The following is a 24,449-nucleotide window of genomic DNA, read 5'->3' as shown; positions in this document are numbered from 1 at the left end:
GCAGGAACTTCACCGGACTGCCACGACTTCTCAAATATGTATAGTGGCTTAGCCACGTCATCCTCCAGTTCCCTCAGGTCAGCAGATGCCTCTCATGAGGTCCCATGGACTTATGCACCATCAGGCTTTTTATACGGTCTCCAAGGCCAAACGATTTAAACCTATTTAAATCAGCATGAATATGACTATCAGCAGATAGTTTGCATAAAAGAACCATCTTAGATTCCAGTCAGAAAGAGTTTAGTAACAAGATAGAATCACTTTATAATATTAAACTTAGAATTTATAATAACTTGAACAGAGAAGTGTGGATTTACTGTGAGATCAGAACCTTCACTTTTGCAACTGGATTGTGTTGTGCATTCATTGTAGAAATGTGTGTGTACAGATGAAAGAAATCTCTACGCTGAGCATTCTTAATGTGTCATGACAATATGGTGGTCACGCAGTTCCTGTTTCTTAAGCAAATTGTTCAGAATCAGAGGTATAAGAGATGTATTGAAAGTTATGTCAGTCTCAAAGTTATCCAGCTTATGGATAACTAGAAGCTGTCTTTTATGTGAGATATTTTATCCCTACATCATTATTCTTTTCTGTTCAAAGGAGAGTCTTAATGCCAGATTCTTTTTCAGATACATGTACCATGTAGTTTCAGATCTTAATAAATTATCTGCTATAAAAGTGTTGGCACTATCTGTTAGGTATGAGGTGAGAACATGCTGACAAATCTTTAGAGAGAGAGCTACACTGATCTTTTAAAGTCAGAATTGCAGATTGCAGCTTTCTGTAATTTCAATGAGAATTACTGTGTCTGCGTGAATACTTCTGATTTTTTGCATATGCTGTCAGTATTAACCATTGTCTTGCATCCTGGTCCGTTTCTGTGAGTGAATTTATTACAAGCCAGAACAGGATTATACTAAATCCGTTTCCAGCAGTGTATGCATTTTAGTCTTTTTTCCTCTCAGCAGTAGTGACAAATACTAAAGCTATAAAGGTTATTTATATTAGCAGTCAGATATATTGTCCAAGAAATTAAGAAACAGTTTTAACAATTTTACTCAAAACATTAATCAGTTCTTGGACAGTACCTAAAAATGCAAATGCAGTCAAGAATTAATCTGGATAAGAGAGAAATATGCAAATTAGATGGTGAGAACATAAAATAGGTTACACTGGACAAAAGAAAGTCAGTAGAAAGCAGATTCCCAGGCTTGTGTCAACTGTACATAACAGCTCCACAGAAATGCTGCCCTGTTTTGTGCTCAAGTTAGTTAATGCAGCCATAGCTTGTACATCTGTGTTCACAACACAATACTGTATTTTCTGAGTAATTAATCCATAGATAATCACAGGCTGACTGTGTTTTATTTCTTAGTTATGCCTTCCAGCTGCAAGCATTATAATCATTATGTTACATATTGGAAAAAGCAAGTCTGATGTCTGGGGTGCTGAAGAGTTAATTGTTAAGCCCATTCAAGTAGTCACTGATGGAACTGATGAAAAAAATACATGACTCGACTATGTTGGTCTCTTCACAAAAGGAAGTGCATGATACTGTTTCTAAAATGTTTTTAAAATTATTAAATGTTAAAACATTAAAAACATTAAAATGTTTTCAAAATTATTTTACTATTCAATCTTTTTGTAGCAGTAATATTTTTATGTGTGGCAAATTAACCACCTCCATTTCGTTTTCAAGAGAACTTAACTTATCTGACAGCAGAAATTTTTTGTCAGTGGCAAAGTATTTGTTTTCCAAACTTGATCTTGAATGTCAGTCATAACCACATCCAGATCTTTGGCTTGAATGTTTTTGACTTATTTAATGGATTTGATTTTCTTTTACTCTCCTTAATGAAGGAACTGGCGAGAAAATATCCTCCTGTGCAGCGAGTCTCAGCCAGGGGTAACAGCAACCTCTTTAAGTTTTAACCCTGTGAATTGGCAGCAACTGTGTTTTGTTAATGAGAGCTCCGTTACTATCTGGTGTATTGAAAGGAGTAATGACGAACATCACCTTAAGCGAAAGTAAGTGGAACACCCTTTGGGTTAAGAGAAAAATCTGGAGGTATATTTTAATAACTAAGACTAGCAACCTACATCTGTTTGCAAAGAATTTAATCCAATTTAGTTCACCTAGCAACTGCCAGCAGTAATTGCTAAATCACAACCAGTGTGAATCTCTCTAGTCAATCCAGTAAATTGAATTTATGATTTCATTTCTTAGCACTCACATGTCCACATTATGCACATCATGCAGCTGATACTAATCAGCTGCTTTGGCAAGCTGCATGACTGAATTAAGGTAGTGCCTGACTGCTTTCCTGCAAGTGGCTATGTCAAGCTTTGATTTTGTAGCTATGAAGCCACCAGATTCGGATCAAGTTGCTTCCTAGTAAGCATAATTAAACAATATGTTGTAATCACAAATTGTACTAAAAGCAGTATCAGATTTCTGGGTGATTTCCAGCTTGTGTGGCCAATTTGCAGGTCCAGAGGGGGTGGCTCTGTCAGTGCAATTCACTGAGCACAGCAGACCTGGAATTTGTTTATGCTAAAATGTTTTGAGGCTGGTATAAAAGTAGTTTGTATAATTCAAGTTGGAATCCTTGCAGTATAACACCTATGCTGTTTCAGTAGCAGCTACTCTACAATTCCCAAGAATATTTAATCTCATTAACGATGAACATAACCAACATATTGCCACTGACACAGTTATGCTAGTGAAAGTACAGACAAGGCCTTAATTTGCAATCTGGAAAGAATATTGAAGGGTGTTTTGCCTTTCGTCACTCTAGAGTACACACGTGAAAATACATTTATACTCCTTTTTCCTCACTTTTCACTCCATTCAGAGCTTAAACCTCCACTGAGAATTATTTACTTTACATGATTTTTTTTTCCAAGTCAGGAATAAACACAGTCTGTAAGCTACAGTACTCTAAACTTCTGCATCATAACAGCCACACATTCACTGATTACCAGAGTGCAAAAGGCAAATACTACGAATAATATTTCATCGTCGTTAAACTTTCTGCGAATAAATAGTAAGCATGATCCTTACAGCATAGGCAAGATAAGGTGTGTGACTTTATATTCATCCTGGCTGGTAAGGGAAGAGTAACATAGAACATGGCAGTCCATTTCTGCCAGTTACGAACGTTCCTCTTTTGTGGTAGAATTACTGTTACTTTTCAGTGAAATGGTATGTGCCTTGTAGAATGATAATCTACAACAATTCTCTGTTACTCTTGCAGAAGTAAAGCCCATTAACTGAGTTGGTGTCTCAAGGTTTTAAAAATACGCTTCTCAGTTTTATATCCACGTTCAGTATTCATAATATTTCTTCTCCTCAGACAATGCCTCTTGCTTTTTCACAGCCCTGTGAAACTCCCTGATGGACAAGGTTCCGCAAGTCCCCATGAGGATTTGTTTTTCCCAGTTTCTCATAGTGAAGATCCATACTATGACCCTGATTTGCCAGTTTCAGCCATTGCTGGACTGGTAGGAGATGAAGCAGAAACGTTCATGGTAGTTGGTGATCTTTTTCCTTTTTACTATTCCAAGTCATTACACTTTTTATGCAAATAGGTGTTAATAAATTGATAATTTCAATATCTGTTAAACAGGTACAAAGCAGTAAATATATCTGTTGTCTCAATAATATTTTTTAAATCTATTTTGACAGGACACTTGGAAGACGTGCTGCTACTGCACGTGCAGTACAATGTAGAGATGTCTGACACAGGTCCTAGCACAGTAACGGGTCTGTGTGGTGGAGGTACTAATCTGCATCTCAGCAGCAGTATAAGCATGTCAGCATTTAACCATGCCCAAGCTAATATGACCAGCTGAAACCTTGAAAACCTATTCCCATGCTAAACTGATAGTCACCTTCAGGTATCCTTACTTCCCTTTGGGATTTCTTTTCTTTTAGACTCCAAAAATGTCTCAGGCTATGGACACATTGAAAGCTTTATTTCAGACAGCAACCCCTGCTTCTGAAATGCTTTCCCATACCACTGTCATTGGACCTGCCCATTTGTCTTACTTATATTTGATCACTTACTTGTCAGCCTCCCTTGAGATGCCTCTTTTCAGAATTGTTCTCATTTTATTTGAAATTTACTTTCACCTGACTACCAAATAGAAGCATCTGCCAGCGTGAAAACATTTAACTTGCAGATTTGGGATTCTCTTCTAAGATTAAGACCACCAATTTCTATTTGGTGGCTTGTGATATATATGAGACACCAGAACTACCACGCATGAGATGATACTGGCATTACTCTGAGCTCTCTAGTATCAGGTTAGTGTACCACAGGTTTCTGCCATAAACATTTCTGTAAAGCAGAATAAAAAATAAAAATAGGGAATGGTGCTTTCCTGCCCTTACCCCCTTTTCATGACCTCATGCATTCAGATTTGCAGAAGTTTTTAACTGTGCAACTGCTGATGCCCTTGTTTTCCAGGACAATCAATAACTACAAACAAACATCCTCTAATGATTCTGATTACACATCACAGCTTGTATTTCAGATCACTTAGAGCATGGAAAATAAAGATAATATATGATCATCAGGGGCATTGCCTTTTTCTCTGCCTTACTGCCTCTTATATTATGTGCAGATGTTGAACTGCAAGGAACACTTTGTTCTTTAGCCTGTAAAGTGAATTACAAGAGGTTTTGGGGATAAAAACATCTGTATTAGGTCTGTGAGGCTTAATAGAATTTTTCTGTCCCTGAAGGGATGCTATTCTGTTCAGGAATGGTAGTTTTGTGCTTGAAGTCACAGAACCATGTCATGAATTTTTCCGCACAGAAAACTTTGTGCTTTTAACCATACTAGATACCATTATAGGGTCTTTGCATTCCCAACTGCCTTCAGAAAAAAAAATAGATTTCTTTTTGGCACCTTCAAGGTGATTATGTTTGCCTTATACATAGAAATATTCCTGGAGTAAGAGTACATTGTTCTACTAGTCTTTGACGAAGTTTTCCTTTTCTTCAAGTTACATGGTAAATATTTTAAGTTACTTACTGTCCAAATTCCCATAAGCGTATTTTGGTTGTGAATATAGATGAATGAACATCAGGTTACTTAGAAATGAATTTTTTTTTTCCCCAGAAATACAAGCTGTTGTTCCTTTTGTTGTTGTGATGGTATGTTGTTCCCTGTGTACTAAACTGTGAGGTGCTAACTCAGTTTAGCACCGGGAGGCACTGCATCAATTTCTGGCATGTTTCCACCTTGCTCCAGACTGATAGCGAAGTAGTTTTTTGCAGGACTTGCATTTATTGTGTTTTGCAGAGCTAATTCTCCCCTCCACGCATGCCTGTGCACATAGGATCCATCTCTAACTTAGCGGAAAAGCCGAACCTCTCCTAGATCTTGTAAACCCCCACACTGCGGGGGGAATCGCATGCATATGCCTTTGTCAGGTTAAGCATCCCCTTCTGGCGCCCCAACATGGATCATATGGTTTTGACAAAGCAATTCCTGCACAAGCTGATCAGGATATACTTGATGGAGACGATACCTCTTTGAAATATTGTTTAGGCCTTTATGTTGAAAAGTGTCTAATGCAGGAACTTTGAGAGAGATTGAAATGATTGGACTTGCTGAGTTCTTGAGATATCCAGATGTTTTCAGACTACAGGTGCTGTAATGGACCAGGCTGTTCAAAACAGAGGTGTTATAACTACCATTCTTCACTGTCTTTATAAATTGACAGGCTGCTGCAGCAGATGTGTCAATGGTTACCATCACTGATGATTTGTATACCATTACAAAAGGCCATGAGCAGTTATCTGACTTTGACCTAAAATCTGTGCCTCAGCATTTGTAAATACCTTGGACTTATCTTCCTCTCTATTGTCATCAGTGCTTTTTCAATTAGTAAGAAATGACCTGTTTCTCCTGTAGTGGTTAAGGAAGTGCTTTCAGCTGAATGCAGTGCGAATAGTATCACGGCCTGATGAGGCTCTCCCTGACTCTGCAGAATTTGAGAGAATGATTTTTGTTCTTTATCACTAAACCCAAGTCAGTTGAGGTAAATGTTTTTCACATTGATGTAAGCATCCAAAGTGGAGAACCATTTATTTAAACTATTTAAAAGAGTTGTGCTCAACCTGTAGTCCGTGGTCCTTGGAGGCTGCAGCCCACTCCTAAGGAATGTGTGAAAGTAAGGAGAAGGAGCAAGCTCGTTGCTACTGCTCTTGTTTTGCTTCTTTGAAGTGTGTTAGGGTTCCATACTCTAGAACAAGATTCTGCGGCTGGATGTGTACCAAAGTGTAACCACAATGGGGCAGCAAAGTGAAAGGAATTTAAATATCCTACAGTTTTCAGTCCTTTCTTTGCAGTAGATTGACTTATATCTGTTTCAATATTTCTTACAGTTGGGACCTGAGTTTTCTGAATATTCTTTACCATGACAAGCCCACTAGACCCCACTTTGTCCCCAGTATCAATTTTATCAAATATTCTTTTTCTAAAAATTTTCATGCCAAGGATCCAGCATGGATTTTTTTTCCCTGAAGAGGGAAGGAAAGAAAGGAAGAGAAATTAAAAAAAAAGACATCATCATTATTATTATTGTTATTGTTACTATTATGCACCACCGTACCAAAGCACAGTTCAAGAAGCAAACTGGTTTGGGATTTACATAATCTCATCCTAGGATTAACATATTTTATCTAGTTTAGTTTTAAGGAGAGTTATGACCACAGGTACAAAAGAACATTACAAAATTTGTCTTTACACGGGAAGTTTCTGATTCACAGTAGTTCAGTTACAATCTTCCGAAAGATTTGGCATGTTCAAGCCTCATAAAATCAGTGAAAATATCTATATTAAATGTTTCTTTGGGTGATGTACAACCCCATTTATTATAGATTTATTACTGTTAGTCCTGTTTGATTTATGAAGTAAATATTAATATACTTTATTTCTGTAACATTTCCCCCCTGAGAAATTAAAAATGCATTGTAAGCATAAATAGAGAGTAAGTTACTCAGAATCATATACCAAGTCCTTGACATATTTTACTAATGAAATCTAGGTACTTATGGAACTCTGTCCTAGGTTTTCATCACAAGTCCTTCCATGTTTCCTCTTTTTATAGAACTTATAGTGAGACAGCGAGTGATTTATAGAATTATAGATTCTTCTTTTTTTTTCATCAATCACATCTAGTGTTCCTCACTACTGCTCACGTGCATGGTTCTCTGAATCTTCTCTTTTAAATGTTCTTCCAAGATTTTCTTGTGTTTTGTTTCCCCTCTTCCCCTCCCCAAATTCTCTTCAATCTGTTTCTTTCTATCATGGTATTTATATGACTCCTGTTACTGGTTTATCTGAACAGGTCACTGTCTGTAATAATACTTGGTGCAGAAGTTCTGTTCTTCCTGTTTTATGGATGACAGATTTATGAGATCTATTTTAGAGAAATAAAATTCAAGGCACATGGAAAGTCTGTGGCAGGGTTATTTCTGGAACTAATTTGCAGATGACACAAAGGTTGACATAGCTGTTTTACAGAGCAATTTGTATTAGATAATAAGATAAACTATAGTACTGCCAAGTATGCAAGACCACACGTGCAGGTTATGTTTACAAAGTGAAAGTCTGTTTTGCAAAGCAGTTTGAAAAGCATTTGTCAGGGTGAGGTCATAGTGGGTAACCATTTCAATTCAGGCTTCCAGTGGTATTCTGACATTAAAAATAATATATTGTAGGGGCTCAATGTGTTGAATTTTATTATAATTTTACTGTTAAAAAGTTGGGAGATGGCCTGGTTATGGTGGGCCAATATATTTGTGAGGGTAGGGAAGATACCAAAAGGACAAAACTGTAACAGATGCAAGTGCTGGAGAATAACTCCAGATAAATTCACATTTAATTTTTTTTTTTCACTGAAAATTTAATTAATCATTTAAACAAGCTTCTAGGGAGAGAGGCAAGTTCTCCACCACTATCTCCAGACATAGAGTTTTGAGGAAAATATTCTTGTTTCTGAAGTTACTAGCCTCAGTAAAGGGATGACTGGATAAAATAAGACTTATGTTAATAAAGTGGTCAGACTCTGTGAGGTAACGATTTTTGTTGTTGTTGTTTTTGCCTTAAAATGTATGTAACTGCTTGTACAGACATTTGTCAATTGTTGATTGAACTTGTTTATTTTTGTGCTGAAGCCTAGAAATTATATCAAGCCTTCAATGCATCCTACTGCCCACTGCTGGACTGCAGCCTCGGGAATTTACATGGGCTGTAGGGAAGGACATGTTTTGACAATAGATGCCGAGACACGCAGTGTTTCTGTTCTTCAAGAAAAACCTCTGCCTGGTAAGAAATAGCTACATTGCGTGTTTTATTCAAATAGGGAAGAAAGTGGATAGGTGAAAGCTTTTTCGCTTTCTTCTGTTATCCTTGCAGAAATTGTAAAGCTGTATTGTAGAACCATATTTATTTTATCAGTATGATTAACATTTGAGAATGTCTTTTGAACTTCTGTATGGGTTTCTTTAGCACCAATAATTGGCTTTCATTTTTCTTTGGCAAGAAAAGAGAAAAAGCTCTAAGTACATTATAGTGGGTTAACTCCAGCCAGCAACTAAGCACCACACAGCCACTCGCTCACTCCTGCTCGCTCCCAGTGGGATGGGGAGGAGAACTGAAAAAAAGGTAAAACTCATGGGCTGAGATAAGAACAGTTTAATAACTAAACTAAACTATAATAATAAGAGTAACAATAATAAAATACAATAGTGATTGTTATGAAAATTAATATGACAAAAAGAGAGGCAAATAAAACCCAAGAGAAGACAAATGATGCACAATGCAGTTGCTCGCCGCCTGCTGACTGATGCCCAAACAGCGATCCACCCCTCCCAGCCAACACCTCCCAGTTTAAATACTGGGCATGACATTCTGTGGTATGGAATATCCCTTTGGCTAGTTCAGGTCAGCTGTCCTGGCCTTCTTTAAGTCCTAAATTATCAAACAAAATTGTCTGTATTCATATTGTACTGAAGCTTCTGCTTAATTTAAAACATGCTGGAATCTGTGTCTATTTAGCAGAATGCTTAAGTGCACGTCCAATTTTAAGCACTTGCAAAATTCTTGTTACGGCATTGCAAACAGAATCATAAGCAGCCATGACATTTCATTTGGGTATTTTTTTCAGACTGACAAAGTTTCCTTCTTAAGTATGTGAAATAAAAAAATCATGATTAGAAATAAGAATACCAGAACTTAGCACTAAAAGATAGATAAATCTGCATCTGTACCACTCTACATGCCAGGTATTGCTATCTCCCTTCTACAGCTGGAAGCTGAGTCACAGAAAGATTGTGCTTGCTTAGTTGCATAAATGACAGAAATGATGGATGGATATCGGGGAAGAATGTGCATTTTCTGATTCCATATACTGAACCCAGGCTTTTGTTCAGTAGTCTACAATACAGCTGACTTTTATTGCAATATTGACATAAAAACATGACGCTATGAATTGTTTTCTTTTGTGCAGAATACATATGTAAAATATCGGACATGGTGTCGTATGTTCGTAGAGAAGAACAGAAAAAGAAAGGTATTTCCATGTTAAAATCACGCTAATAGATTTTTAGGCAGCACCAGTGTTGTCTGAGAGTAATAATATGTGAGTACAGCTGAAGACACTAGTTAGAAAGACTCAGCTCACAGTCTCTGTAAGACACGTTGATAGCAGTATTTTATATGCTTATATGACAAACAATTAATTGCTTTTGTGCTTTTGTGCTTTTGTGCTAATAAACAACTAAATGAGTAGCCTCAGGCATAACAGTGGTAGTGATACAATTTCTGTTCATTATAATTTAAATTGGAATAAGAGATGCTAGAATAGGTTCCCCACTGCTTAGTTTTTGTAACTTTTTTTAGAACTGTAATCACTTGTAATTTAGTTGAGTTAGGATTTAGGTGTTTGTTTCAAACACTTCGTTTTGGGCTCCACAGTACAAAAAAGATATTCACGTAATAGATGAAGTTCAGCACAGAGCCACAGAGATTATTGCAGAGACTTAGTACATGATGTACAAAGATGGGCTAAGAGAACTCAGTTTGTTCAGCCTGGAGAAATGGAAATGGGGGATTTTACTATTGCTTCAGCTGCCTAATGAAAGGCTACAGAGAAGATGGAACTAGACAGGCAAAGGACATGGTTTGCATCAATGCAAATTCTGGGTAGACGCGTCCACAGACATCGGGACGAGTTGTCCACAGAAGCTATGGAATTTCCATTCTTGGGTATATTCAGACCTCAGCTGGATATGACTCTGGACAGCATGATCTTTGAAGTTGGTTCCAAGTTTGAAGTTGGCTCTGTGCTGAGCAGGAGTTTGGATGAGAGGACTACTAGGGTCCCTTCCAACCTAAATGACTCTATGATTCTGTGATGATTGATGAACTTTAATCTGGCTGTTTAGCAACCTTTACAAAATCAAATGATTTCTCAAATTAATTTCTAATTCATCAGACCACAGTAGTACTGACACTTCAAATTATGTATACCAACCTTCTTCATTATCTTGGCAAAAAGTCTGAAGAATATATAGACCATGGAGCCTTTTTACTCCCAAATAATAAATCATCCCATATTTGAAGTTGAGACACATTGTTGCAATAAATTAAATTTTATACTTTATGTTGGTTTTGTGCTCTCAGGTGGTAAACCAAAGGACCTGCAAAAACCGGTTTTATTTGCCATGGCATTTTCTAATGAGGGACTGTACGCAGCAGGAAGTGTAAGGCATCCTTTATGTTTTTAACTCTTATTGTGTGAAAATCAAAGAACATTCAAATGGAGTATATTTGCAGAGGTCACTGTTAGAAAAAAAGTGAAGGGCTGCAGGATTATATGCTTATATGACATGTAAGCATATGTCATATGTGTGACATGCTCTCTGGTGGAGTGTATATTTTCTTTGTTAAGTCTTCAGACAAGAAATCAGAAGGGAGCGGGGTGGGAAGAGATTCCATTTTGTAGTCAAAGAAGCAACAAAAGAGGACAGTCCTATTTTTAACAAAAGACAAAGAGACTTCTAGAGGAACATAAAAGAAGGATGGAATAAAAATAGGAAAGAAGAGAAAATGGCCAAGAGAACTGCCAAATTGCTTTGTGTCAAATCTGACTCAATATTTAACCCAAACTGACAATGCCATTGTATGTTGCTGCTTATACTCAAAAAACCCAATGTGAAATCTTAAGTGTTAATTAATGGGAGAGTCTGATGTGATCAAACACAGATTTTCACTAAGACTTGTATCAAAGTACATCATTTTTCCATAGATTTATTATCCAGGGTAAGAGTCCTCTGGATTTAAACATACTATCTGCAAATGAGACCATTAGTAATGGGGTACAGTTAAACACTGTTACTTTAGAGATTTTCAGAGGTTCTCACACTTCAGTTTGGGCTGGGATCAATGACCTAGACCTCATGTGGATTTGTATTGTTCTGCACAGGAGGGCATTTTATTCTTTTGTAACATCAAAGATTGGCAGTATGAGATGAAAATCTGCGCTGATGTCTTACAACCCATATCCAGCCTTATATTCTCTCCTGACTACACTGTACTTCTGCTTGTCACTGACCAGGTATAGTACTTGAGATAACAGCATTACAAAATGCGATGCTCCTGTGATTCTATGTGTGTATACTGATACTGTTAGTACAAAATGTCTCTAATGTAATTACACTGGTCAACAAATTATACCACAGGTGAACTTAGTCCACCATGTGTTCTTAATGAAAGAATGGAAAGACAATGGAGGACAGAACAATTATCTCCTACAGATGGTGTATTATAAAGATGGTGTATTATATAAAGTACCTAATGCTGAGCTTTCCCAACAGAAATACTTGCGTGTGTCCAATGGAGTACATGTTCAGGATTGCCAGTGTGTCCAGATCATGTAGGATCTACTGAGTGTAGGCTCAGTATGCATGATGTGTGCCTGCACACTAGGAAAATGTAGCCTCAGACCTACTGTGGCTATGTAGTAGAGTTGTTCTGTACAGGTACCTGCATTTGTCTGGCAACCCAATCCAAGATCCTTCTTTGACCAGCCTGATGCTCAGAAATCTTACACAAGGGTCCTAAGTCCTCGAATTACACCTGTTTTTCCTGACGTCTAATCATTTAAATTGGCATTTTTAAAGCTCTTTAAAAGTTTTTGTTGTGTGGGGTGTGTTGTGATTCAGTCAGGAGGGTCGGTGTTCAGGACAACAGTGTGTTGGTAACTTTGCTCACGCTCTCTGATTTCATTCTCCTTTTGTAAAATGAGTAGAGAAGTTCTAAAATCTAAAATCTTTTAAAATATTAGTTATTGTTTCCGAGAGGCTTTGAGATCTTTAGATAAAAAAATCTCTTAAAGCTTAAGATTCATGATTTGTGTATTGTGTTGGTTTAGAATATTTATTGATTCCTGGAAAACCATGAAATAGGGTGGTTTTAAATTACTTTATTGAAGCAATTTTGAGAGGCAAACTTCTTGAAAATGTGACTAGCTAGATCAGTCTAAAATGAACCAACCTGATCTTCATCTAGTGTAAATTAACATAATCCACAAAGTTCACCTTTTACCTCAGTTTAGAGTCACGTATATAGTGAATATATATAGTCTTAAATATATAGTCACATAAATAGTGAAGCTCAGAAAGATTTTTTTTTTTTCTTTTTAAGTCTTTGAAAGCTTTTAATGAAAAGTTTCATAGCCCAGCAATGGATTATTTCTCTTTATTTGTCAGGGGACAGTCTATACTTACAAACCTGCCCACAATGGAGAAGCTGTCAAACTCTTGGATACTTGCAGCAGTTGTTTTCTGGCAGCTGATTTTCTTGCTCCAGGGAACAAGTACTGTGTGGTAAGAAATGGAGTTCTTTCTTACATATAATAGTGGCACTTTTCGGGTAACCAGTATGTTGCAAAGGCACAAAATCAAAAGCCTTGCAGAGGTTGGGACTATCCTGATATTTGTTACATATGCGTAACTTCTCATTAAGGAAGTAAGTGGCATTAATTCAGGTAGGCCTATAAAAGGCTCAAGACTTGCCCTAGAATGCAGGGTGGATAATTCACAGGTGGCTAAAATGCCTTATTGGTTCTGCTGTTGATTTGTGCGACTCACTATTGTTCAGGAACATAGCTGAGCAAAAGGTGGATTCAGTTCAGAGAACAGGTGTTGGAACAACAAATTCCTACTGATCTTTCCAGCCTTCAGCACAAATTGGAACAGCCTCTGTCCTGGGTCCAAGGGCAAAGAAGGCCTTACTCATGGATCTGACCATTCTGAGAAATTCCTTGCTTTCCTCCTATGTCTTTGATTCCTGCAGGACATACATTTTAGCCATCAAGTCTGATTCATCTCCAGGCCATGAATTCTTCAAGTAGCCAGTCTAAGAACCTTGGGGTCTTAATCAATTAAGTTTGCTGAATCTGTTTGTTGTTAGCATGGGAATGACAAATTTTACCTGACTCTGAATGAGTAATGTGAGGGTTGATTGATCTCTAGCCATACTGTACTGTGGAATTAGAAAATTGCCTGGATAGAAGAAGAACTCAAGCACCATTATGATATGCATAATATTTTATGTGAGAAAACAAGACCTCTCCTTAAGCCCTTTCCTATGCAAAGAAAATTATAAACAGGTTTTTCTATTGCTGGCTGAACGGTGGGAGGGCTAATATTGATCAAGCTCATGTGTTTTGCCCGAGATTTACTCCTTCTGCTAAAAGACCATTCCTGTAGTTGCAGCAATTCACAAAAATTAATAAATGTTTTCCTTAGGCAGGTGTAGTTTGAACTTGAAGGATAAGTGACTTAATTCCAAACAAGACTAATAACCCTTCACCCACTATGCTCAAACATCAGTCAAATGTGTATTCTATAGAAGATCACTAGTAATTTCCAGACTATTTGGTTATTCCACCCTCTTTTGACTATGTTTTTTCTCTGTTCACAGTCTGTAACAATTTCAGGTGAAGTACAAGCTTGGTTTCTGGAAGATGGAACTTGCCTCAGCAAGCTAAACCTTGATATTGAGGTACATGTAACCAGGAGCTTACACAGTGACTGATACTTAGTATTTTCTTTAATATTTTTCAGTTCATAGCATAATATTCCACAGATTTAGATAACCCAGTGCTGAGGAAAACTCATTAGTGTCTTTGAACAACCCATGAAAGAGAGTTTTAAAAGATTATCCTTCAGAATGTTTCCTTGAACTCATAATCTATTAAACTCAGCCGTAAAGCAGAAGAAACTTTTCAACCTAACGTCCTAGTGATGTATCTTTAAGCATATATTTGTAAATAACAATCAAAATTTTTATTATATTACTTTATTAATATTGTTTTAATGAGAGTCAGAACTGAAAGAAAAGTTTAAATGTATAAAAACCAAATACCTTGACTGATCTGAAAAAGAGGTTTTAAGAATTGAGTTGATTAAAATCTTTCAAACTGTTAATGCTTCATCCTGATTTAAGATGCATTCAAACTCTGAAATCCATTAAAGTAAGAAAAAAAATCCCTTTCTATAACAGCTGCAAGTATAACAGTGCACTCCCTGGTTTATTTAGGTGGAATTTCTTTCACTTAAAATCTGGATAGTGGATATAATGTTTTTTTCTCTGAGTAGTGCAGGATTAGCTTTTGATATGTAAATACAGAGTATAGATAAAAATCCTATGATGTCTCTAAAATTCTTTCTTTGCTAAAAAATGTTTTTTACATAAACCACTTGGAGTTTCTTCTCCAAATTTTAGGGGCTTTTAAATTAAGAGAGAAAGAAGTTGCCTACTAACATATAGCATAATATATAAAAAGATATGGAGCTATTAAGTATCTTTTTCTTCTCAACTAGGCAACTGCTATGGCTTGCTGTCCCTCCTCCAGCAGTGTTGCTGTAGGGACCAAAAGAGGTCAAATCTATTTCCTTGATGTTACCGAAGTTGAAGCTCCACGGATTGTTCACAGAATTTTTCTTTCCAAATTTCCAGTGCTGTCTTTGCAGTAAGTATATGGTAACAAGAACAAGAATATTGTGAATTTTTTGCTTGAGTGATGTGGTTAGTTGAACAAAAAAATTGAAATCTTTAGTCTAAAAATAACAAAGTAAAATATTTTAACAGCTTCAATTTTTCCCAGCGTATTCTCAAATGCTTGCGAGAGGAGTAGGAGTGGGATTTATAAGAGAGAAATATATAAACCTGTATTTTAAGAGGGTCTAACCAAGCACTGAAGATACTGATATATAAGATCGCTTCTGACAGATCACCATATGCAGTAATTATACACAATTCCATGTATCTGAATTTAGAGGGTTGTTTCTCACTGAATATGAGGTTTTGTGGAGTTAAGTTTAAGCCTTTTGGTCATACCTTCTTATGTGGTAGATTTTTATTACCATTGTTAATTATTCATTTGTTTCCAGTTCTGGAATTTACCAGTCCTCTTGTAATTAGCTCTAGTGATCTAAAAGGCTTTTTTTGGTTGGTTGGGTTTTTGTTTTTTAGTTTCTGAAGATCTGAGAGTATTATATTTTTACTTTTTATAAAATAGAATGGATTTTGAACTGCTAAACTTTAATATAAATCTGCCTGGGTTTTGGAGACTCAGATGTGATCTCTTTTCACAGTTACCTAAGACATTAAAAATAGATACAGAAAGCAACTTGTTCAAGGTCAAAGCAATGCAAACAAAGACATGTCAATTCAAGATAATATTAAAATCTGTAGAGTAGTTTTATTTTTTAAAAAGTGAACTTCAAAGAAAGATCTATAAAGTTGTTAACATAGGCTGCCATGGACTCACCACCCACTCAGTTTGAAATTGCACTCATAGCACTGGGCTTTATATCAGGCCCTAACCCAATAAACCTAGAAGCTGAAATTTCAGATGCATTTATGCCCTCAGTGAAGTCAGCAGAGTTATGAGAGTGGAATTATTTGATGGTTTTTATTGACTGTATTGAACTGTTTTCTACTTGGATTTATATTTTACCTAGTTATGATCAGAGTGGCCAGTTCCTCATTGCTAGAGCTACAGAAGGACATATATTTATTCTAGATGCCCGGCCTTCAAAATCATTCCAGGTTCTTGGATACGTAGGTAATATATGTAACATTAATTACATTGTGTTTTGACTATTTGCTGTATTTTAAGTATACTTCCTGGTCAGATTAAGCAAACCACTCTCCATTCTACTTTTTTTTTCTTTTTTTGTTGTTTTTTTTCTTCGAGACTAAAAATATTCTTCACAGCTGTGTTTTGTCCTGGCCATTCTTTTTTTTTCTTTACATCTGTAATTTTAGTTAGCAAATATACCAATATTACTTTTCTTTCAGGGCATGTATAAGTCACAAGGAAGAGAATGGATTAGTTGAATGACTGATCGCAACTCCAGCTCAAAAGTAATAGTGCTGGCAAAGAACTTAAGATTTTTGTGGCTCACCATATGAGAATTTAGACTAAAAAACTGTAGGTCACAATAGCTGGGTGCAGTCTTCTGTTACAAATGACCACTCCAGACATCTTTAACATGGGGACTGCTGGTATTGTCAGCTTTGCTGGTTGATTCTGAAGAATAAAAAATGATGGAATTTTAACTCACAAAAAAAAATTCCTCTGAAATTTGTAAATTTGTTTACGCAGTCTCTCAATTCCAATAACGTTATACTTAGAGATCACGTCTGTGCCTATAGATCTTCATCATAATATTAAGTATAAAGGACATTATTTTATGATTGTAATTGGTTTGACAAATATAGGATTACATTTCCTTAGATAATTTTCAGAATTTGCCTGATCATGTTCTCATTGTCTGGCTGAATTCTGAGAGGAGGGCTTGTCTGTGCTTTATCTGGCGGTTACCAGCAGCCTCAAAATTGCTACAATTTAAGCTGGATGTAAACTCAGATTTGAATGTTTAATGTAATAATAACACTCTGGTGCTTAGCATTATCAGCACCCGCTGCCTCAAGGTGAAGTTGTGTACGTGCAGCAAATTCTGAAACCAAGTTGTGGCTTGTCTGACATTTTAATGCACGTTCAAAACTGTGCGGTTGAGCTGAGGTGTATTCTGAACAGGGATCTTGTTTTGTTTCACATGATACCTTACCAATTTGCATTGCTGTTCTCTACCTATCAGTAATGGCAGATGAAGTGCTGGATCTTTCTGTAGCTTCTGACTTCAGAAATGACTTAGTCGAAGTGGTGGTACTTCTTAATATAGCAGAGGTCCAGCAAGCAAGACTGGAAATTTTTTGTCTATCTTCAGCACTCACAGCAGGTGAGAATTGAAATATATACTATGTGATGTGTTTCTAAGGCAAGAATATACTATTGCCACTCCTTAATACAAAATACTAACAATCTTAATCTCTTTCTTCATCTTATCTGTACATTCTGTGAGGAGACCATGTCTTGTACAGCAGTCTGTAGGCTTGTAGTCAGCTGAATCATTTCAGCAGAAAGACTGCTGTTTTGAGGGAAAGCCAAGGAAGGAAGGAGAGAAGTAGTTCACTTGCAGAATCACCAACCTACCACTTAGCTACTACTACTGGTTGTTGTTGTTGTTGTTATTACTACCTTGTGGGCAATGCCAGCTGCAAAGAGGCCTTGGCTTGGCATCACTTGTATGCAGATTAGCATATCAGGAGTTCAGTGTGGAATCAATCCCACCAGCCTCTTGAAAGAATTGTTATAGGGATATAATAGCTCATTAGGAAAAGGTTAAAGGTTGATATAGCTCAAAAATAATGATTCCTTCTCTTTGTTATAGCATTTGCATATAAAAGCACGAAGGAAAATGTCCATGGTATTTAAAAAATAGTAACTTTTATCCCCGTAAGGAATATTACAGAAAAACATTCTATGAAAAACATGGCACTATGAAGAAAAGGGGAGAATTAAGGAGACTTAAGAATGGCATAGCTCCATTCACCTTCTGAAATCTGTCCCACATCTGCAGTGTGCAATGTACATATTGGGACATCACAGTTAGAATCTCTATTCATAATCTTGAAGAAAAATGAAGGGAATCTTTTGGCTTCAGGGAGACCTTATTGTGGCCTTCCAGTATTTAAAGGGGGCTTGTAAGATGGGGACAGTCTTTTTAGCAAGGCCTGTTGTGACGGGACAAGGGGTGATGGTTTTAAACTAAAAGAGGGGAGATTTAGACTAGATATAAGGAAGAAATTTTTTACAATGAGGGTGGTGAAACACTGGCCCAGGTTTCCCAGAGAGGTGGTAGATGCCCCATCCCTGAACATTTAAGGTCAGGTTGGACGGGGCTCTGGGCAACCTGATCCAGCTAAAGATGTCCCTGCTAACTGCAGGGGGGTTGAACTAGATGACCTTTGAAGGTCCCTTCCATCCCAAAGTGTTCTGTGATTCTGTGAATATAAACACTGCTTAGCAACAACTAAACCATCAGTGTGTTATCAGTGTTATTCTCCTTCTAAATCCAAAACATGGCACTGTACCAGCTGCTAGGAAGAAAATTAACATTATTCCAGATGAAACCAGGACAACTATAAACCAGGAAAAAATGGACCTGTGTGTCATGACTGATCACAGAACTTTTGTGTCTAAGATTCTAGGAATATCTAAAACTGATATTCTAGGAATATATTGATTTGGGGCACTTTCTGGAATCAGCTAGGAAACCAATTCAATTGTCATGAAAGGGCTTTAAATGCATTTATTTAGCTAAGGCACAGTGCAGGCTCATCTTGCACTTGGCATCCTCACCGTGCAGCCAGTGCAGGACGGGCTTTGCTGGCAGTGATACCATGCATTTCCAGTTTATGTGTCTTCCACCTAAGAATTGCCAAGTCATTACAGCTTGAGGTTTCCACGATGCCTTTTATCTATCACATTACAGCAAAAGGCAGCCTGTGTTCATTATTAACATAATTCTATTTTTATATAATTTTGCTCATATTATATGCAATTGAATTACTAACAAAGCCTTTTCATGGACAAAACTTCTGTGAAGCTGTTAGTAAGCTAGTGACGGAATTTCTAGTCATTTGCACTGAATTTTTAAAAGGTCTTACTATTTAACAAACTTTTTAAAGTAGTTTTCAATGAAGTTAGTATATTCTTTAAATATTCACTAATGTTGGGGTCTTTTTGTGCCTCATTTTAGACATAGAAAATGGGGTTTGATTTTCAGAGTTAATGCAGATCTACAGTTATTGCCTCAGTCTTAATTTCAGATGTCTCTTTAAAGCTCATATTAAGGAACCAAAAAGAATAAAATGCCCTTTTGAAGATGTGATCTGAAGTGTTTTGACCAGTACCACCCAGGCTATGTGTACTTCATGGTAGGGTAAATTAGTGTGTACAAATTGTCATATCACTGTCCTCAAGCTGTTTCTAGTACTTTTGAGCTAGTAGAGCTATCTGCTACATCAGCACAACCCAGAGTTAGTGTTAAAGGTAGGTTTCTTAACTCCCAGTCTCTTCCCTGAAAACTCACATCATGCTCACTCCTTGCTGAGGCTGGTTTTCATAATTACTTGAGAGGTGAAGCACCACATTAGTGGTAGTGATGCCCCCTTCTCCCTGTTTCTTTTTTCAATCTTTTAGATAATGATAAGTATGTTAATGAACAAGGAATTCTTCATGCTAGTGCCATTAAAAGAGAACAATATAATCTGGATTACCCTTTGAGCTCAGCAGTCAGACTGAAGGATAACGTTGTGTATGGCTATTGTACCTGTGCTCCTTTCATCTGTAAATACCGTCTCTCTAAAGAGGTAATCCTTTGAAGCTGCTTTATTCTGGGTGATGGTTAAGTACAAGCGAACAAAGGCTGTAGATGAAGTGCATATAACAAGATATTATCGTAAAGAAATCCTCTCTGTACTAAAAACACCTACTCCATCCATAAACATCTACTTTCAGTATCCTACCACCTGCTCAGAAAGCTGGCAAAAGCAATCTCCTTGTTCATTATGGAGAAAGCTGAATATTGGTTCTTAAAACTTGTACAGCTTGCAAGCACTTCACATGTAGCTTCTGTACTGGAGCCGTGCTTTTGTGCAGTCTGTTGAGTAACCTCAGTATCCACCTATTGAAGGAACTGAGCCAGTGTGAGCCCATGAAAACCCAGCCCAGCCCTGCCTCACGATGAAGCAGTGGGGGCTTCGGGAAGCCACTGTCATTACCTGCTGATACGCTGGAGCTCTCTGCAGCTCATATGTCTCCCTCAGTTTTAAAGAGTCAGGTCAAGCAAGAAGGTGAATGCCAAAGGTGAGCATTCCTTCTTGACAAGTCCTGTACTTTCTGAGCCAAGAAACTCCAGACCCAAATGTACTGAATATAGATCCTTTTGAAGAGATGAGAAGCATAGCAATGCCACTGCTTCCTGAGCTCAGTAATCCAACAACGTTTTAAATAGCAATGCATGTGATACCCCACAAAGCTCTCTTTAGTCGTCTCACAATCGCAAAAATATTTCCATATCTGAACTTTTGTTTGTTTGGCAGAAGGCATTGGAAGATCCATCGGTATTTTTAGCAGAAAAGAGGACTCCTACCTATCAGTTTGGATCAGGTTTCCTCTGCTTATCACCCAACAGCCAGTGGCTGGCGTCAGCAGCTGAGGATGGTGTTTTGTTCATCTATCATACTTTGACTATGGTAGGTAGGCATCCAGGCACAGGCTTTGTTTGGTTTACATGAGAAAGAGGTGTGAAAGCTCCTCTCTTTCACTGTAAGCTTTTCTTTACTTGAATATAAGGTGTTCCAGGAAAATTTATGTTGAATGTGAACTGACAGTACAATTGTTTATTTATATTGAAAGTGAACTGACATATAATGATACAGTACAATTGGTTTTGTAATGAGTACAATGATACAAGCTACTTGCTTTCTTCTCCAGTAAATCTTAGGATACATAATTTTGCTGCTCTTCTTTATCTCCTGCAAAATCAATATACCACAAACTTGAACCGTTGTAGTAAAAAATTTTGAACTCATAAATCCTAGTCTTCTATGCACTTTGCAATTGATATTTTGGAATGATTTTTATCTAAAAATAAAGAAGCATAATTTACAGACATTAGATGTACATTAGATTTACATTCCACTAGAAAAACATAATTGCTGATGCTTCTATTACTTTTCTAGGACATACTTGCTCAAAAGCATTGTCACTCATATGAAGGAGGGGGAATCAGATCCATGGTATTTTCACTGGATGGCAAATTCATCCTCGTTAATGGCAAAAATGATGGTGCCCTGGTGTGTCTGGAATGGAAGTATGTATAAAGTGGCAGACCAATATTTATGATCTAAATTCTTGTATCCTGACAGGCTAATTTTTCCATCTGTTTGTGATTCTAGACTTCCTTTTTATTAGTCTCGAAGTAAGGAGAAGAATTGGATTGAAATATGAGGGTCGCTCCAAAAGTAATGTCTCCTGTTTATTTCCATAGAAACCACAGCAGATACAAAGAGTGCAGTAACACTATTTGACAGAGCAAATTCTCAGCTACAAAACACTATTTTTTGACAGTCACCACCATGGGCTGTGCATTTTCACCAGCAATGAACAAGAGCTTGCATGCCTTGCTCTTAAAAACATGCACCAGCAGAGGGGACCCACCGTCACTGTCACCACCGCTGAAATGCGGCACCCACCCCCTCACTGTGCTGACACCCACTGCTTGGTCTCCGTGAATGTTCAGGAAGCGTTGATGAGTGTCAGTGGGTGCAATATTTTTCTGCGTGGAGGAATTCAGTTACACCCCTTTGCTTCATATCCACTGCCATGGTAGACATCCTTTGTCACATGGCCCCTCTGGCTGCTGTGTGGTAACTTGCTGTGATTCAGGACACTCAACCTCTGCCGTTGAGGACCATTTATACACTGACTCTAACATAGAGGATGCACAAAATGGCGGTTTATTGCACAGTTACTCAGGGCTATATAGTTCCTTAAAAGGCCTCGCCCATCGTGGGCGGTTACTGCCTTACTGTCACAGCACGTAATCTTCCGACCGCCCACACTGCCCCCAAGTGTTCCACAACACTGCTGTCTGTCACATTGCGACAAAATTGAACGGGATACTGGTGGGAAGGTTCAGTCTTTGCTGCCACACCACCCACATCTACCTCTGACGTCATGGGCCAACATGAATATGAGGCATTACTTTCAGAGCAGCCCTCATAAAATCACTCCATTCATCTTTAGAGGCTGTCTCCCTGGCTCATGAAAAGTCTTGTGCTTCAGGTGTGGTTGCGGTATAAGATATAGGAGTATCTTCTGATAGGTAGAAAACTTGCAATGAGTTTCTTATCACTCTCAAACCATCTGGAAGGGGCTCTCTGGGGATGTAAGGGATATAATCTCGTGAGACACTATTTTAACAAGGTGATCAGGAGACATCATAGCTTTAATGGGAATTCAGCTGTGATTATAAAGAGCTCTTAACAGATATTAGGAGTAAGATACACTTGAAACTATTGCTTTTCTGAGTTATAACAAATGTTCAAGTAGATACATAGAGTAAAAATGACTCCGACAGAGCAATATTTCTAATCTGGGTAATCCAATTATCAGAATTTCTAATTCTGTGGAAACTTTTCTTAATTTTGCAATGTCAAATCATATATAAAAATACCGAATAGGCTTTCAAAATAACTTAGTAATTGTGCTATACAGAATATTTAATACTTTGTCCTTTTTATAATATGCAAAAAATACATCTGTTCCCTTTCTGTTTACTAGGAAGATAAAAAAACCTGAAGTTGAGGAAGCTGCTTTTCATTGGCAATCTCTTCTTGCTATACTGAACAAGTCTACTTCAAATGAAAATATTGTTTTAAAATCTATGGCAGAATGGCAGTTTGATCCAGAATCCTCATTAGAATCATTTCCAGAAGATAAATTGAAGGTGTTTTCTTTATTTTTCTGGGGAAAAAAAAGTTTAATCATTATCCTAAAAGCACACATCACAAAAATTGTCCTCAAAACAAACTCTGATCATTTTGTAAAAGGAGAATAATACCTGCGAGGGTAGGCTGAATGTGCTTAATTATTAATTTAAGGAATAATATCATTGAGGAAATGCAATAGTTATGGGAAGGTGACATTCACATCTTTAATTTCATTTGGTTTCTTCAGCCCCACAGAAAACTCTGTGGATGTCAGTTTCTCCTCGTGTGAAGTTAGGTGTCATTCCCAGTGTGATGTTACTGCTATATATTGTGTGTTAGTAGCTGTGTATCCTTCTGTTGAAATCAATCAAAGCGGTAATTACAGAGATCAGTACAGTCAGCCCATTTGGGTCAAGCAGCTTTGCATAATAGCAGGGGTTTGCAGAATCAAATCTGGGGACAGGTTATGGGAATAAAAATGTAACACTCTCTGGAATTTGGCAGTGGTAGTGTAGCCTCTAACATGAGTCCATTTCTTATTTAATTACTGACTCTCTTCCATTTTCTCTAAGCACCTGAGATGGATGTTTATGTGCTTAATTTCAGGAGGCACCACTTAAATCTTCCGATGTAGAGGTGACGGAAGAAGATGGAAACATCACCAGTTTGTATTCAGCCAGTACCAATGACGTGACATGGATAAGTCAGAAAATAAAGAAGGTACTTTCATAGAATAAGTATTAATCAAAGCCAGAGTTTTTAAGCATCAGCTGTGATTTGTGGTGCCAAATTATATGCTAACAAGGATCTAGTTTCTAAAGCTTTTCTGACATTCAGACCTTTCTTTAAAGCATTGCGATCTAAACATTTAGAAATCTTCAGTAAAGGTTATACAATAGGAGCATTAAAGACCAGAAGACCACTTCTACACAAAGAGTAAAATAATAATTAAAAAAAAGCCAGAGAAATTTGTTTTCTTTAGAAACATATAAAGACTTTTTTCTTCTAAATGTCAGAAAGTTGCACAGAAGGTTATTACCAGAAATCAAGCAGGTGCTGTCTTCTTCCCAAAGGCCAGAATAACAAATTCTACAGCACTGATAAATCAATACTCAACAATATGACATTAATTGCAAAACCCCTGAGGTTCATTTCACGTTAAGGTTCAGGTGAGTATGTTATGAAACCAAGGATTTTTATGAGTAAAAGTGTATCAAGGATCTAATTTGTGCATACACACAAATAAATACCACATGACCGTTAGTATCAGCTAGAGACAGGTGATGAGAAGCAGAGGTTAATGAGCAGCAGTGTGGTCTAGGTTGTTTTAAGCTGCTCGTTAATGACCTAAGAGACTTGCATCTGACTTTTAGAGAATGGAGTCCATCCAGCATCAAAATGATACACCCCTTCCTTTCTTAAAGTTGTAAAATTATTTTAGAAAGCAAATTCCAGAGGTGCAGACTAATCGCAAAATCTTCCCTAAGAGATGAATTGGCAGGGCTGTAG

The 24,449-nt window shown here is 37.3% G+C and overlaps 1 protein-coding gene across 1 annotated transcript in view; it reads left to right on the top strand.

Moving 5' to 3' along the window:
• CFAP43 (cilia and flagella associated protein 43) overlaps positions 1 to 24,449 on the top strand; it is a 49,139-nt gene that overhangs the window by 6,476 nt on the left and 18,214 nt on the right. The window contains exons 4-17 of the mRNA XM_010138759.1: positions 1,864 to 2,031; positions 3,384 to 3,534; positions 8,198 to 8,348; positions 9,532 to 9,594; positions 10,707 to 10,786; positions 12,794 to 12,910; positions 14,010 to 14,090; positions 14,912 to 15,060; positions 16,055 to 16,158; positions 19,645 to 19,814; positions 20,547 to 20,699; positions 21,189 to 21,319; positions 22,792 to 22,957; positions 23,547 to 23,660. Coding sequence (XP_010137061.1) covers positions 1,864 to 2,031; positions 3,384 to 3,534; positions 8,198 to 8,348; positions 9,532 to 9,594; positions 10,707 to 10,786; positions 12,794 to 12,910; positions 14,010 to 14,090; positions 14,912 to 15,060; positions 16,055 to 16,158; positions 19,645 to 19,814; positions 20,547 to 20,699; positions 21,189 to 21,319; positions 22,792 to 22,957; positions 23,547 to 23,660 — 1,798 coding nt within the window. The remainder of the gene's footprint in view (positions 1 to 1,863; positions 2,032 to 3,383; positions 3,535 to 8,197; positions 8,349 to 9,531; positions 9,595 to 10,706; positions 10,787 to 12,793; positions 12,911 to 14,009; positions 14,091 to 14,911; positions 15,061 to 16,054; positions 16,159 to 19,644; positions 19,815 to 20,546; positions 20,700 to 21,188; positions 21,320 to 22,791; positions 22,958 to 23,546; positions 23,661 to 24,449) is intronic.

The sequence above is a fragment of the Buceros rhinoceros genome, unplaced genomic scaffold, assembly GCF_000710305.1.
Source record: "Buceros rhinoceros silvestris isolate BGI_N320 unplaced genomic scaffold, ASM71030v1 scaffold10750, whole genome shotgun sequence".
Classification (NCBI taxonomy): Eukaryota; Metazoa; Chordata; class Aves; order Bucerotiformes; family Bucerotidae; genus Buceros; species Buceros rhinoceros.
Note: the sequence above shows the minus strand (reverse complement) of the source record. Positions and strands in the feature narration are given on the sequence as shown.